At 35.2% G+C, this 12,714-nt stretch overlaps 1 protein-coding gene across 9 annotated transcripts in view; it reads right to left on the bottom strand.

The window, feature by feature from the left end:
• Positions 1 to 1,819: 1,819 nt before the first annotated feature.
• YAF2 (YY1 associated factor 2) overlaps positions 1,820 to 12,714 on the bottom strand; it is an 85,574-nt gene continuing 74,679 nt past the window's right edge. For 5 of the 9 annotated variants that reach the window (XM_027967438.3, XM_015094733.4, XM_027967439.3 and 2 more), the window contains 2 exons: positions 11,072 to 11,224; positions 1,820 to 10,281 (listed from right to left, as the gene is read on the bottom strand). In XM_027967438.3, coding sequence (XP_027823239.1) covers positions 10,044 to 10,281; positions 11,072 to 11,224 — 391 coding nt within the window. In that variant the 3' untranslated portion in view covers positions 1,820 to 10,043. Of the gene's footprint in view, positions 10,282 to 11,071; positions 11,225 to 12,714 lie in introns of those variants that run through there. The other 4 variants (XR_006059335.2, XR_003588817.3, XR_003588816.3 and 1 more) reach the window with 2 other exon arrangements.

The raw sequence follows: 12,714 nt of genomic DNA, 5'->3' as shown, positions 1-12,714 counted from the left end.
CTAGTTGGGGCATGGGGGTGGGACAGTGAATATTTGTAAGTGCAATACAACCATACAGACGTTAGAATAGGTGAAGGTGAAGTCGCTCAGTCGTATCCGACTCTTTGCGACCCCGTGGACTGTAGCCTACCAGGCTTCTCCGTACATGGAATTCTCCAGGCAAGAATACTGGAGTGGGTTACCATTTCCTTCTCCAACCTACGGGCAGGGTCAGGAGATACTTCATAATGTCAAAATGAAACAGAGACCAGACTTGAAAATTCCTTGACCAGACAAAACCGGTCATACAAGCAAAGCTTAATTTAGCATATTTTGCAGGATAAGAGTTTAACTTGATCTGGGTCACTTCTTGCCTATACATCTGAAAATAATAAGCATAACTTAAATATTTAAGTCCCCAAAATCGGTATGAGGTAACCACTAACCAATTCCCTTTTAAGTAAATTCTCGCAGGGGATAGGCAAATAGATGAAGGGAGTCAATTGTATGGTGATGGTTGATAACTAGACTTATGGTAGTGATGACTTTGCAGAATATGTGGATTAAATTGCTTCAGTCCTGAGGGACTCTACGACCCCATGAATTATAGCCCACCTGGCTCCTCTGTTCATGGGATTCTCCAGGCAATATTGGAGTGGATTGCCAAGTCCTCCTCCAGGGGATCTTCCCAACCCAGGGATTGAACCTAGGTCTCTTAGGTCTCCTGCATTGGCAGGCAGGTTCTTTACTACTAGTGCAACCTATAATGCTATACACCTGTAACTTGTATAATAAAAAGAATTTAGAAATAAGAAAAAATAGCAGTTGAATAAAATATTCAATGTTTGAAGTTTAAACTGCAAAAAAAAAAAAAATGTAATGCTTTAACCAATCACTGAAGACAACACACTCACTGCCTTCACACCATATATACTGCTTGATAACAATCTACCCGTAAGCCTCATCGCATATTTTGGTTTGAGTGTTACCAGTTTGCTGTCTTTCGTTTGTGTGCACCATACACTTTTACTGGTAACTACTTCAGTGATTCATAGTTTTCACTTCAGTTTTTTGTGAACCTTTGAGTATAGCAAAACTGGCCCCAGAGTCTTGAATGGGGTAATGGAAGTGATTCCAGGCTGAGGAATCAGTGAAACAGGCTCTTGTGTTCAGGGAGCTGTGAGAAGTTTGATACCATCAGTTAAGCAAACGCAAGAGAGGATATGATGAGCGATGACTGGAGGCTGAAGGGGCCAGATATCTGAATTCCTTGTTTAGCACACCAAGGAGTTTGAAGGTAATGTGGCAGACAACAGTGAACCACTGACAGTGTTTTAAATTAGGAAGTAACATGGTAACATCTGCCTTTTGGAAGGCAGATTCTGGCTGCAGTGTGGAGGCTGGGACAGAGAGAGAGCCAGCCAGAAAGCAGCTACAGTGCCAAAAAGTGAGGGAAAGGAAGGAGGCTTTAAACACACACACACACACACACACCCCATCCCTCTCTCTCTCTCTTTAAACACACACACATACACACACTGTCCCTCTCTCTCTCTCTCCATGGAGAAAAATCATGCTGTTAAACTGTTCAAATTGCAGCTGAAGCTTTGAAGAGTTTGGCCATGTGAAACAAGATGGGGAAATGCTGTGTAATTAGCAGTAGTTCTTCATTTGGAATCCCTACACCAAATAAGAGCTGGTTCTGTGACCATGGGAACTACTTACTAACACATTTAAGCCTCAGTTTCTCCCGGTATAAGGATTAACTTTTTGCCTTACTTGACAAAAAAGTAAAACTAGCATGCTGTTAAGATGTATGAATAGAATGAAAACACACTTATTCATTCAATAAACATTTATTGAATATGTTCTACATGCCAGACAAGGGGCTATTCTGTACTGCCCCCAAAAGGGGAGACAGGCAAGTAAAAACAGCGACAATAATCCTTTCACTACACCTTACAATTCATAGAGAAATAAATAGAAAACTTAATGAGATACAAAGATGGATAATAAAAGCATCTGTAAGAACAGAAGATAGATTTTGAGAGAAAACTAAAGGATATTGTAACAAGAAACTAGAGTAAGAGCTAGTACTCAACGTATGTTTAATTTAAAGAGATGCTAACTACGATTGTTTCTATTGCAACAAACTAAATGTAATAAAAATAAATAATAATTTAATGACCCAGAGAATGTTAAAATACTGGAATGGCAGTATTCATTTCTGCACAATATATGGGAAGAGCATATCGAGAAGAACAATCATCCTTTTACTTGACATCAGGGTTCTAGACCTTTAGATCCCTTTTAATCCTGTAATTAAAAAGGAAATTGTTGAAAAAGTATATATGGCATTCCAAAACTAGATATGACTTTTGTATTACCCACCCACTGTCCTAACTGGTTATCCTGGAGTATAAGGAGCTGTGTGAATACTTCTGATCATTTCCAGGATTCACACATATTGATATTTCTAAAATTAACTATAAATTATTGAAAGTGATTTAAAATATTTTTATGTCATAATGGTTAGGCATTTATTTCATTTACTTTGTGTATGTACACGTTCTTAAGTCTATTTTTGCATCTCTAGACCACCCTCTTGATTCTCTAATGACAGGCTGGCTATATTCACATTTTTAATCAATTTTGATTTTCCCTTCATTCTGTCAAAAAAGTTTAGTTTAGGTGGATGAAAAGAAATTTAAAAACAGCAACATTGGTTGTTGGTTAAATTACAGAGATAGAGACCTTCTCCAGACCTGGAAAACTCTCAGATTCAGGATAATCCAAATCTCAACAATCTTATATTCAAAAGATTAATCTTGATTTTTCATGCAGCTCCTGGTACATGTTGGATATATAATAGACACTCAAGTTAATGACATTTAAAAAACCTTTCCCAAGTCATTGTAGAGCAAATTTAGGTTCTGCTCAACATTTCTTTTCCAATTCTACATTTTATTACTTCTTAAAAAAAGATATCCTTTGAGGGACAAGGTAAATTCTATACCTTTTCAGAGTGAAGTTCAAAGACTTTTTTTACATAAATTTCACTTTATAAAGGTCTGCATAATCTAACAATCCTGATAACTATATGAAACAGATGTTATTTTATTCTTTATAAAAAACAAGGAACCTGAAATTTAGAGAAGTTCATTAACCACATGGCTAATAATGAAGATCCATAATTCAAATGGAAACCCTTGAGGATACAAAGTATGTATTTGTTTTTTTCCCTTATACCTTGCTATCTCATTATGAACAAATAAATGCTAAACTAAGTGATGCAGATTAAAAGCAAAAAGGAAAAAAAGATATTACATGGAAATCTCTCAGATTGGTCTTAAGGAATAAGACAAATTTACAATCAAAAAAATAGAAATCAGACTAGTTGCAGAGCACAAAAAATCAGAAATTCACACTGAAAGTGAAAATCATTCTCTCCTCTTATTGGCCTCTAGCAAAATTTCTTCATTTTTCACAAGCCACTTCCTAGAGACCTTGTTGGACTGGAGGAAAAAGTTGGAAGACTATGTTGTCAGTTGGAGCAAAAAATTTTCATTTTGTGTTCACTCAGACCAGCAAATACGGAAAAAGGGTAGGGTAAGGGGGAAGATGAAAGAGTAAAGTGATTCTTTTCATGCTCAAAAAAACTCAGCTGTAGGCAAAAAGATTAGGAAAAAAGTGGCAGTAGAAAACTAATAAATGGTAACACTTTAATGCAGGAGACCCCAGTTCGATTCCTGGGCTGGGAAGATCCCCTGGAGAAGGGAACAGGTACCCACTCCAGTATTGTGGCCTGGAGAATTCCAAGTACTGCATAGTCCATGGGGTCGCAAAGAGTCGGACACAACTGAACAGCTCTCACTTTCACTTTTCACTCCCAAATAATCCCAGAATTCAGCTAGTTTAATTCTGCCCACAAAGGAGGGAGAGTAGGAAGAGGCAGAGTGGGGATGGGAGAAAGGAATATCCTATGGGCCATCCTTATAATTCTTCCTGGTTAAATCTACAGGAACTGTCTATTCCCGTTAATAGATAACAATCTATCATTATTTACTGCCAGTGAAATTAAGTCTAGATTTGTAGGGAAATTTAGTCCCGGGGAAAATAAGAATTAGAACAGTCATGCCATCTGGACCCAGATTCCTCAAAATTGAAAGATGAAAATAAAGAATTCTGATACCATTACACTTCAGAAGTACAGTGGTTAGTTGAAAACTAAAGTCAGAATTTTTGTTATCTATATTCCTTTCTATATAGAAATTACATCCTAAACAGTCCTATGTTTTTCTTTCTTAAAAAATATTAATAGGTTTCATATGTTGAAATGGTTTTTTTTTCTCATTTCTGTATTTTAAATAAAGTTTAAAAATTCTTTTTGTTCTAATTAAGTTGCCCTTACATTATTTACCTTATCGTATATTGAAAACATCATAGTCTTTCATATATCTCTTATTAAAGACAAAAGCTCTCTCTCCAACCTAAGGCCAGATCACTCAGTTCTTTAATTTTGAAACCAGCCTACTTTCCTGTTTAATGCTCTCACTACATTTTTGTCCTTTAGGAGTCTTCTCCCCAACTGGTTTTATAACAGTATCCCAACTCTAAACACAGGCTAACCTCATTGTTAGTCTGAATTAAAGCAGTGAAAGTAATACACATGAAGAAGTTTAAATTAATAGATCTTGGTACCCAGTTTAGCTTCTAAATTCTCTTATAAGAGTTGATGAGAATATGAAGATGAAATAGTAACTTTCATTCACATCCCCTACTTCTAGGTAAATCAGCAGATCCAGGTTTCCCGGGATGTTAACTGAAGACCTGCCAAACTTGTGTATTTCCACTCCACAGGAATTTCAGTTGGATGCATTTTACTGGATACTTGCCCTGAAAATTTCACATTGGGGCTTATCCTCACAACTAAAATTAAGCAGCTTTTTTGAGATTTTTAAAGTATTACTATTTAGTCTTATTTACAGAAAAGATTTGAGGAAATTTGGACTGCAAGGAGATCCAACCAGTCCATTCTAAAGATCAGTCCTGGGTATTCTTTGGAAGGAATGATGCTAAAGCTGAAACTCCAGTACCTTGGCCACCTCATGCGAAGAGTTGACTCATTGGAAAAGACTCTGATGCTGGGAGGGATTGGGGGCAGGGGGAAAACGGGACAACAGAGGATGAGATGGCTGGACGGCATCACTGACTCGATGGATGTGAGTCTGAGTGAACTCCAAGCGTTGGTAATGGACAGGGAGGCCTGGCGTGCTGCAATTCATGGGGTCGCAGAGTCGGACACAACTGAGCGACTGAACTGAATTGAACTGTACTGAAGAGATTTGAGGAACTTTAGAACACAATGAAAAAGGTTAAGTAGATAAAAATTGGAATCTAGAAAAATATAGTTGGATCAAAAATAACATCAGAATACAAATACACAGATGATTGAGTTCTAATTATTAAAAGTAGGCCTGATTTTAATCTGAGATTTGTCACAAATAAAGCAAACACTGAAAACAGTCAGTGATTTGCATTGTTCGTTAAGAAACATGCAAATTGATTTCTCAGGTTGAAGTAAAGCTCTTCCTGAAACAGGTCTGAACAAAATTTCTAATTTAGATTCTGAGAAATGTAATGTTTCCTCAATATCCTCACAAAAAGGCAACAGGAGATCTCATTCAATGGTTTACTGACTTTTAAACATTAGAACAGGAAAATAATAATCTCACATTACATGGCTTAAGGTCTAACTTTCGAAAATTCAAGCTAGGGTGATGAAATGGTAGCTGGCTAAAGTTACTGGTTAACACCCAACATTATCAGCTGCAAGTATCAAGGTGAGATCCTAATTTCAATGTGGACTCACAGTGGGCAAGCCTGAATTTTCTAGGAAAGGAAAGTGGCAAGCACTCCCTCTTCTCTGTTACTTCTGTGGATGTATTTTTAGTATGAGAGTTCCACATCTTAGTCCTCTTTGAAACCAACCCCCAGACCAGTGCCTAGCACACAAATATAATCAATAAATGTTCACTGAATTGAATACCAACATGAAGAAAATCAAGATCAGGAAAATACTGGAAGTAGTAATAAAACAGCTATTATAGTCTACAACTTTCACTGAAGGAGGGGAGAGAAATCACCACCAAAAAGCAATTCAGAACATGAAACATGTCCCTAAGAACTGAAAGCTTTCAGAGCTCGACTTGATTTTTCTAGTACATATGGACCCGGTCTTATCATGACATTTCATATGCTCCAGAATTGGCCCATTCCACACAGGCAGGAATACCTGCACAGGCTCAATACAAAGCCATATTAAAAAGTGCAACATTTAGATTATCCAGGCTAGCAGGGCTGTGCATTCAAGACAGTGAAGTGTTCATATAATTCAAGGTAAATGTTCTCTATGACGCTTCTAAAAGTGAACTGGTTCTGAAGAAAATCATTTTATAGCTATTACACATGTTGCTGCTCTAGTAAACACAACTGCAACAATGAATGCATCACTATGAAGATGACTTATCATGTTTTCCAAGACAAGAGACTTCCCAAGACAAATTCTTCTGTTTGTTCTCTTTCTCCCTTCCTAGTGATTCTTCTCTGCTGTCATCAACTGCATCCCAGTATCCCATTTTCTAATTTCTCCTAATATTTCTGCTTATTCTCTTTCTGCCTCCCTCATTTTTTCCCATTTCTACACTTCCCTGCCTTGGTTATTAGGAGACCTTCTTTTTCATCACCCTCAATAGCCAGGGAACGTTTTTTTCCTTCTGCTTTCACAAAATGATCAGTCACATCGTGTAGTCTGTAACCTTTGCTGTCTCCTGATTCTGCTCACTATTTTGTCACTGATGACATTTTCTACAGTTTTTCTACATTTGTTGTTCCAGACACCTGAAGGTGCCTGTGGTTGAAGAGGGGAGCCAGTGCTAAGTCAAAGTATTACTCTGATTTTTCTTAACACACACATTCACTGTTTTCACTTAATTTTCAAAGTACAGTACAGAAGTTTCTATTAATGGCCCAGTTCCTACTTCAAGTCTTTAAAAGATTTAAGGAAAGAGATAAGTGGCAGACCAAGGAAACAGGTAAAATAAGACTGTCAGTGGAAACTAAAAATTCTGGACCACTCAGCATAAATGCATATACTATGAATAAATTACAATATTGTCAGGCAATGAGGACTTTTGTCTAAAAAAATGGTAATAAATAGGTCAACTTAGAAAAGCTGAGGTCTTTTCTTTTTAAATGTTTTCACTTTGTCTATAATCACTATAATTTTAGGAAGCATTTAATAAAAATAAAACCTTTAAGTTATTAAGTCAACTATTTCTGTGTAATATAAAAGGTTTTAAGAATATGTATTCTTGTATGCCTCAAATTATATCTTCACTCTTACTTATATCAAAATAAGCTAATAAACTCTGAAAAACATCCAAATGCTCTTTTTGTGTAGAATTTGGCTAAAAGAATCCACTATTAAAACCACAAGGTAAGTTGATGAAACAGAGCTAAATATATACCTTAAGCCCAGGCTCTGAATCTTTTTGCATACTTGAACATTAGAGATAAGTATTTATAGAACTGGGGTCTGTCTCCTGGTTTGGAAGTGTATTTGAGGTAGGGTGAAACAAAGGCAGATAAATGTAACTATAATTAACGAAAGGAAAACAAAATGTCAAAGTAGCCAACTCAACTCATTTCTCATCTCATAATGCATATCATCAAGTTCTTTAATTATAGAAAGATAGCTCATCTGGGATCAGAGCAAACATCTGGTGTAAAAATTCAGTTTAACCTGTAGAACACAATTCCTTTCAGTCATCCAAGACGGCATGGAAATAATTTTTGGTTATAAAAAAAACCCAAAAAGCATTATGTTTTGGTACATGGGATTTTACCTATAAAGACAATAAAGGCTCACCTTTACTGAGCATTGGGTATATATCAGGTAATATATTAAGAACTGTATATGGATTGACATTTAATCCAACAACACCACGAGCTAGACATGATTATCATTATCCCTGTATACCAGAGGGGAAATGACCTGGAGTGACTCACTCAAGCTAACTTAGGCTCTACAAGAGATTAAAATGCCAGACACCAGTTAGCACTCTTCATTTCCATGCTGCAGTGTCTCCTTACTATTTACAAAGATGACCATGCTCCGTTCAGGTAAAATCCCATCTTCTGTCCGATTATTCTCTCTTGCAGTCCATTTAAAATACATCTAGAAAGTATTTGATCATCATGAGAAGACCCAGTACCTCCAAAGAGTAGTTCTAACTTAAATATTATATTTTCCCTATTACAGTTAATACTTGCAATTTTTACTATGTCTAAAAAATGAATATATATGCATATATAAAAAACATTTGAAACATGAAAAATAATAAAATTTTAAAATTTCATGTTTTAAAAGAACATACCAGTTATTTGGGGTTCCACTGGAAGTATCTTAAAAACAAAATTCTTCCACTTAACAACACTAAAGAATGAGGTATATAAATGTTTTAATCACAGACTTTTACTGTATGCAATTAACTGTATTTCACAACTTGCATCTTACAAAAAGACAGTACCATAGTGCCTTGTAAAAAGTACTGCAATTAAACAAAAAGTTACATTACCACATGAAACCACCAAATATCACAACTGTCAGAGTCTACAGTTTCCTTTCTTCAAATGCTATCATGATGTTTTTATGTGATATTTTGTATCCACATTATGATTTAAAGTTCATTTATAGTTCAAAAGTCTCCCACAGGTAAATATGTACTAAACAAATGGCTAAGAGAAAGCAGGAGACCCTAGAATTTAAGAAGTACTGTGTGGTTTCTAAGTTGGATCTTTAAAGACAACATAAAACACTTTTATTAGTTGCAAACAAAAATGCAAAATCTGTAGTCATAAAAATATTTTATTGGTAAATTTACATAATAGTAAGTGGGGCTGTAAATATTTTTTTAATTTTAGGATATTGATAAATGCATAAACTGGCAAGTGTCTCTGAAAATAGGGTGCTATAATTTTTATAAGAATTGTTATATTTAATAAAGAGGCCAATTAAGCCGATTAAATATTAGTTATTTCCTGGTTCTGTGCAACAGTTCCCATTTGTGTATTAATTAGATTCGTACGCCTATGACCCTGGATAAGTCTGGGGCAAGGAAACAGTGATAAAACTATTATTAAGTTAAAGCTTTTCCAAAATTGCAGCTCTTAAAATTACAGTTTTTCTATTCTGTTTTCGTCAAATGCTTATAATTACTTGAATTTTAATGTTCTATACAATACAGAAAATACCAGTGTTCAATGACAATAGCACTAAACCTGAATTATAAAGCTACGTAATCAATGTTTTATTGTTTACTAGTCTGCTAGTAAACATTACAATGAATGTTTTGAAAGATAAGCAAACCCCCCCAAAACAGATAAAACCTAAAACATAATTCAGAAACAATAATTTAGTAAAATGTGTCAAAAACATTGGCAATGGTTCATACAAATTCTTTATTTAATAACAATCTTCCTATTTAACCACACCAAGTACCAGCAGGTGTATTTAAGAGGATAACCATTAAGAAAATTCTGTTGCAGCAATAGTTGATTAAGTTGATCAAGTTGATCTTTGACTTGTATACATATAACTATTTGTTTCACAATTCTCAAATAATACATATTTAGGCAGCTTGCACTATGTTATAAAAATTTAAATTCGTTACATGCCAATAGTAGAGAATTCAAGAATTATGTGTTAGAATTCACTAAACTAAAAGTGAAAATAGACTTACCAATAACACTGCATAATGAATAACTCAACCACATTTTCATGGCAGCTTTAACTGTGGAGACCAAAACATTAAGTCTGGAAATGTTTGGTAGGCACAGATTGCAATTAAAACCTAACGAATTCTAACAAATTTCTATTTTAATTAAAACGCAAATCATGGATTGTACATGAATATGTTTGTCATGAAAATGTGGTACTTCTTGGCATAATCTGTGTATTTGCATGGTATGAGAGAAGTAACGGAAACTGGAGAAAATAGACTTTAATGAGATTCTCCATTCAGTGATGAGGCTTCTCCTCTGGGTGAAGATGACCTGGACATTCCCCTCTCTGTGTTATCAGAGCTGGAGCCACTCTGACTGTGTTGATCTGCAGAGGCAGCACTAGATGCAGGCGGTGACTTCGTTTTCTCCTTAAAGTCTGTAATAATGACTGTCAGATCTCCCACGGTAACTTCCAAATGTTGAGCGCTACTCCGATCCACATTTTTCAATCTTGGCCTAAACACGAAAGATGATAAAATTTTTAACTAGCTTTTCTCTCTACCAAGTCTCTGAGCATGCAATGCATATTAAATTAAGTAAAAATGACAAAATAAGCACATCTATCTTTAAAGCTCTATATTCATGTGTAACTAAACGCAAAAATATAATTAAATGCTTGAAATCATTAACATTAATCAAGCCAATCATTCATGAATCTTCCTCAACATGACAAAAAACACTGGGAGTAATGGTCTCCTACTTGTGCTTTTATAGCTTTATCTTAATTTTGCAGACAGCTTATCAATTTTACTACAGTAAAGATTTTACAACAGCAGTCACAGCTGCATCACAGAGGAAGCTGACAGCAGCTAAGGCCGAGTCAGATGGAGGGCTGCCACTCCACTGATGCGCACTTACGATAAGGGCATCATGACTGTCTGTTCGGCCAGGACTCACGACCCTTCTGATTGGTTAGAATTCATGCAAATATCTGTTCAGTATTGTGAATATCACTCCTGGCTTTATGAGTGAAAAAGAAATAGTTCAAACACAAATGTCTTTTAATCTAGTAAAACAAAAACAAAAAACAGAAAGTGTCCTCACACTTAAGCCTGTATTTGTGGCCTCCATATTTAGTTTCTAATATCTTCAACTTGAAAAAATACTTTCATGACATAGTAAAACAGATGAAATCTTTTATTTCTACATATTTCACATTCTACTTTATATATCAGTGTTAAAAGACAATATTAAATGGTTAATTATATTATTTCAAAAGTACCATTAAAACACTCTTCAAATTTACCTGGTTTTCTTATGACTGTTCTTTTTGCTAGTTGTTTCCTTTTCACTTTTTTCTTTTTCTACTTTATCTTTTTTCTCTTTCTTTGACTGTGTAGGGGGTACAAACTGCTGAGTAACCTGCTGTGCAACCAACTGGGAGACAGGTCGAGGTTTCCTGTGTACATGTTAAAAACAAAGGTTTTTTTCTTACTATAATTTAAGAACATGATTTTTTATGAGAATACCTCAAATTATGAGAATAGATATATATTGTGATTTTCACATATAAAAATTTTTCATATGTAAGGTAATTCAGATATGCAATTTAACAGATATATATACATGTATATACACACACACATACATTATTGTCTTTCCTAGTCAACAAAAATAGAACTATAATAACGGTTCAAAGTTATTGTCCAAGATATATAGTCAAACTATTAAAATGTAACTGTCACGTAAATCAACATGAAAATTATTAAAAATGTATATCAAACTGTGCTCATGGGGAAGCAAACATATAAACAAACATGAAACTTTTAAATTAAACTTGAAAGTTTACACTGAAGTAAAATCTAAATGTATCCCTCCTCTCTCAGAGAAGGAAATATCTCACCATCTGTGACAGCGGCTATTCTTTTCTTTAAAAATCTTTCATTTATTCATTCAGTACATTTTCTCCTTATTGTTAAAGTCTTTAAGGTTCCTTACCTATCTAGCCACAATTTCACTGTGCTTTTTTGAACTTGGAGATCTTCCCAGTCTTTTGAGACTTGCCTAGCTTACTTATTAAAAATAAATAAATAAATGTACTGAGAACCTACTGCAAAACTGTACGGAGAGAGATGAAACGTTGCCAGACTACAGCCTTTGGTACCAGTTGTCACTCTATTAGCCCAGGGTCAAGGATCCCACCAACTTTATGGTACAGTGTGGGTGGCTGAGGTCAAGATTCAAAGCTAATAGTCTCTTAAAATGAGAAAGACTACTAAAGAGGGGAAAAAAAGATGGGAGGAACAAAATAGGGAAAAATAAGATAAAAATAAATCATAACAGATGGTCTACAAACAACAGTAATCTATTGCCTGGAAAATCCTGATCCTATTTTGGTCAGCACAACTATTAAAAAAATTTTTTTCCTCTGTTCTTCTAAAACAAGACAAAATAGAAACCAAAGAGAAAATATTGCACAATCTAGCTTTCAAAGCTGCAAGGAGGAAGGAATCCTTTGAAGGAGGAAACAGGAGATGCAGTATATAAAACATCTTAATAGATGGATATTGAATTTTGTTTAGAACCAACGGAGTCTGAAGTACAGGTAGAATATCCAGGAAAGATGTCCAGAATACAGTTTAAAAAGTAGGGCTGACCCAGATACCAGGCAGGGTTAATGATACATATCAAGAGTTACATAGATGAAAATATTATTGGCTGAGCTTGTTCAGGAAATAAACTTTAAAAGAAAAAGTACTAAAGCACCGGTTCTCAAATTTAAGGTACATCAGGATTACTAGAAAGTCTTGTTTAGCTTGCTTAGCTCTGCTCCCAGGGTTCTGATTCAGTAGGTCTCAGATAGAGCCTAAAATCTGCATTTTTAATAGCTTCCCAGTTAAGCAGAAGCCTCTGGTCCAGCCACCACACTTTGCAAAGAAGTGTGAAGGA

This window comes from Ovis aries, chromosome 3 (genome assembly GCF_016772045.2).
Source record: "Ovis aries strain OAR_USU_Benz2616 breed Rambouillet chromosome 3, ARS-UI_Ramb_v3.0, whole genome shotgun sequence".
Classification (NCBI taxonomy): Eukaryota; Metazoa; Chordata; class Mammalia; order Artiodactyla; family Bovidae; genus Ovis; species Ovis aries.
This window is presented reverse-complemented; position numbering and strand designations above follow the sequence as displayed.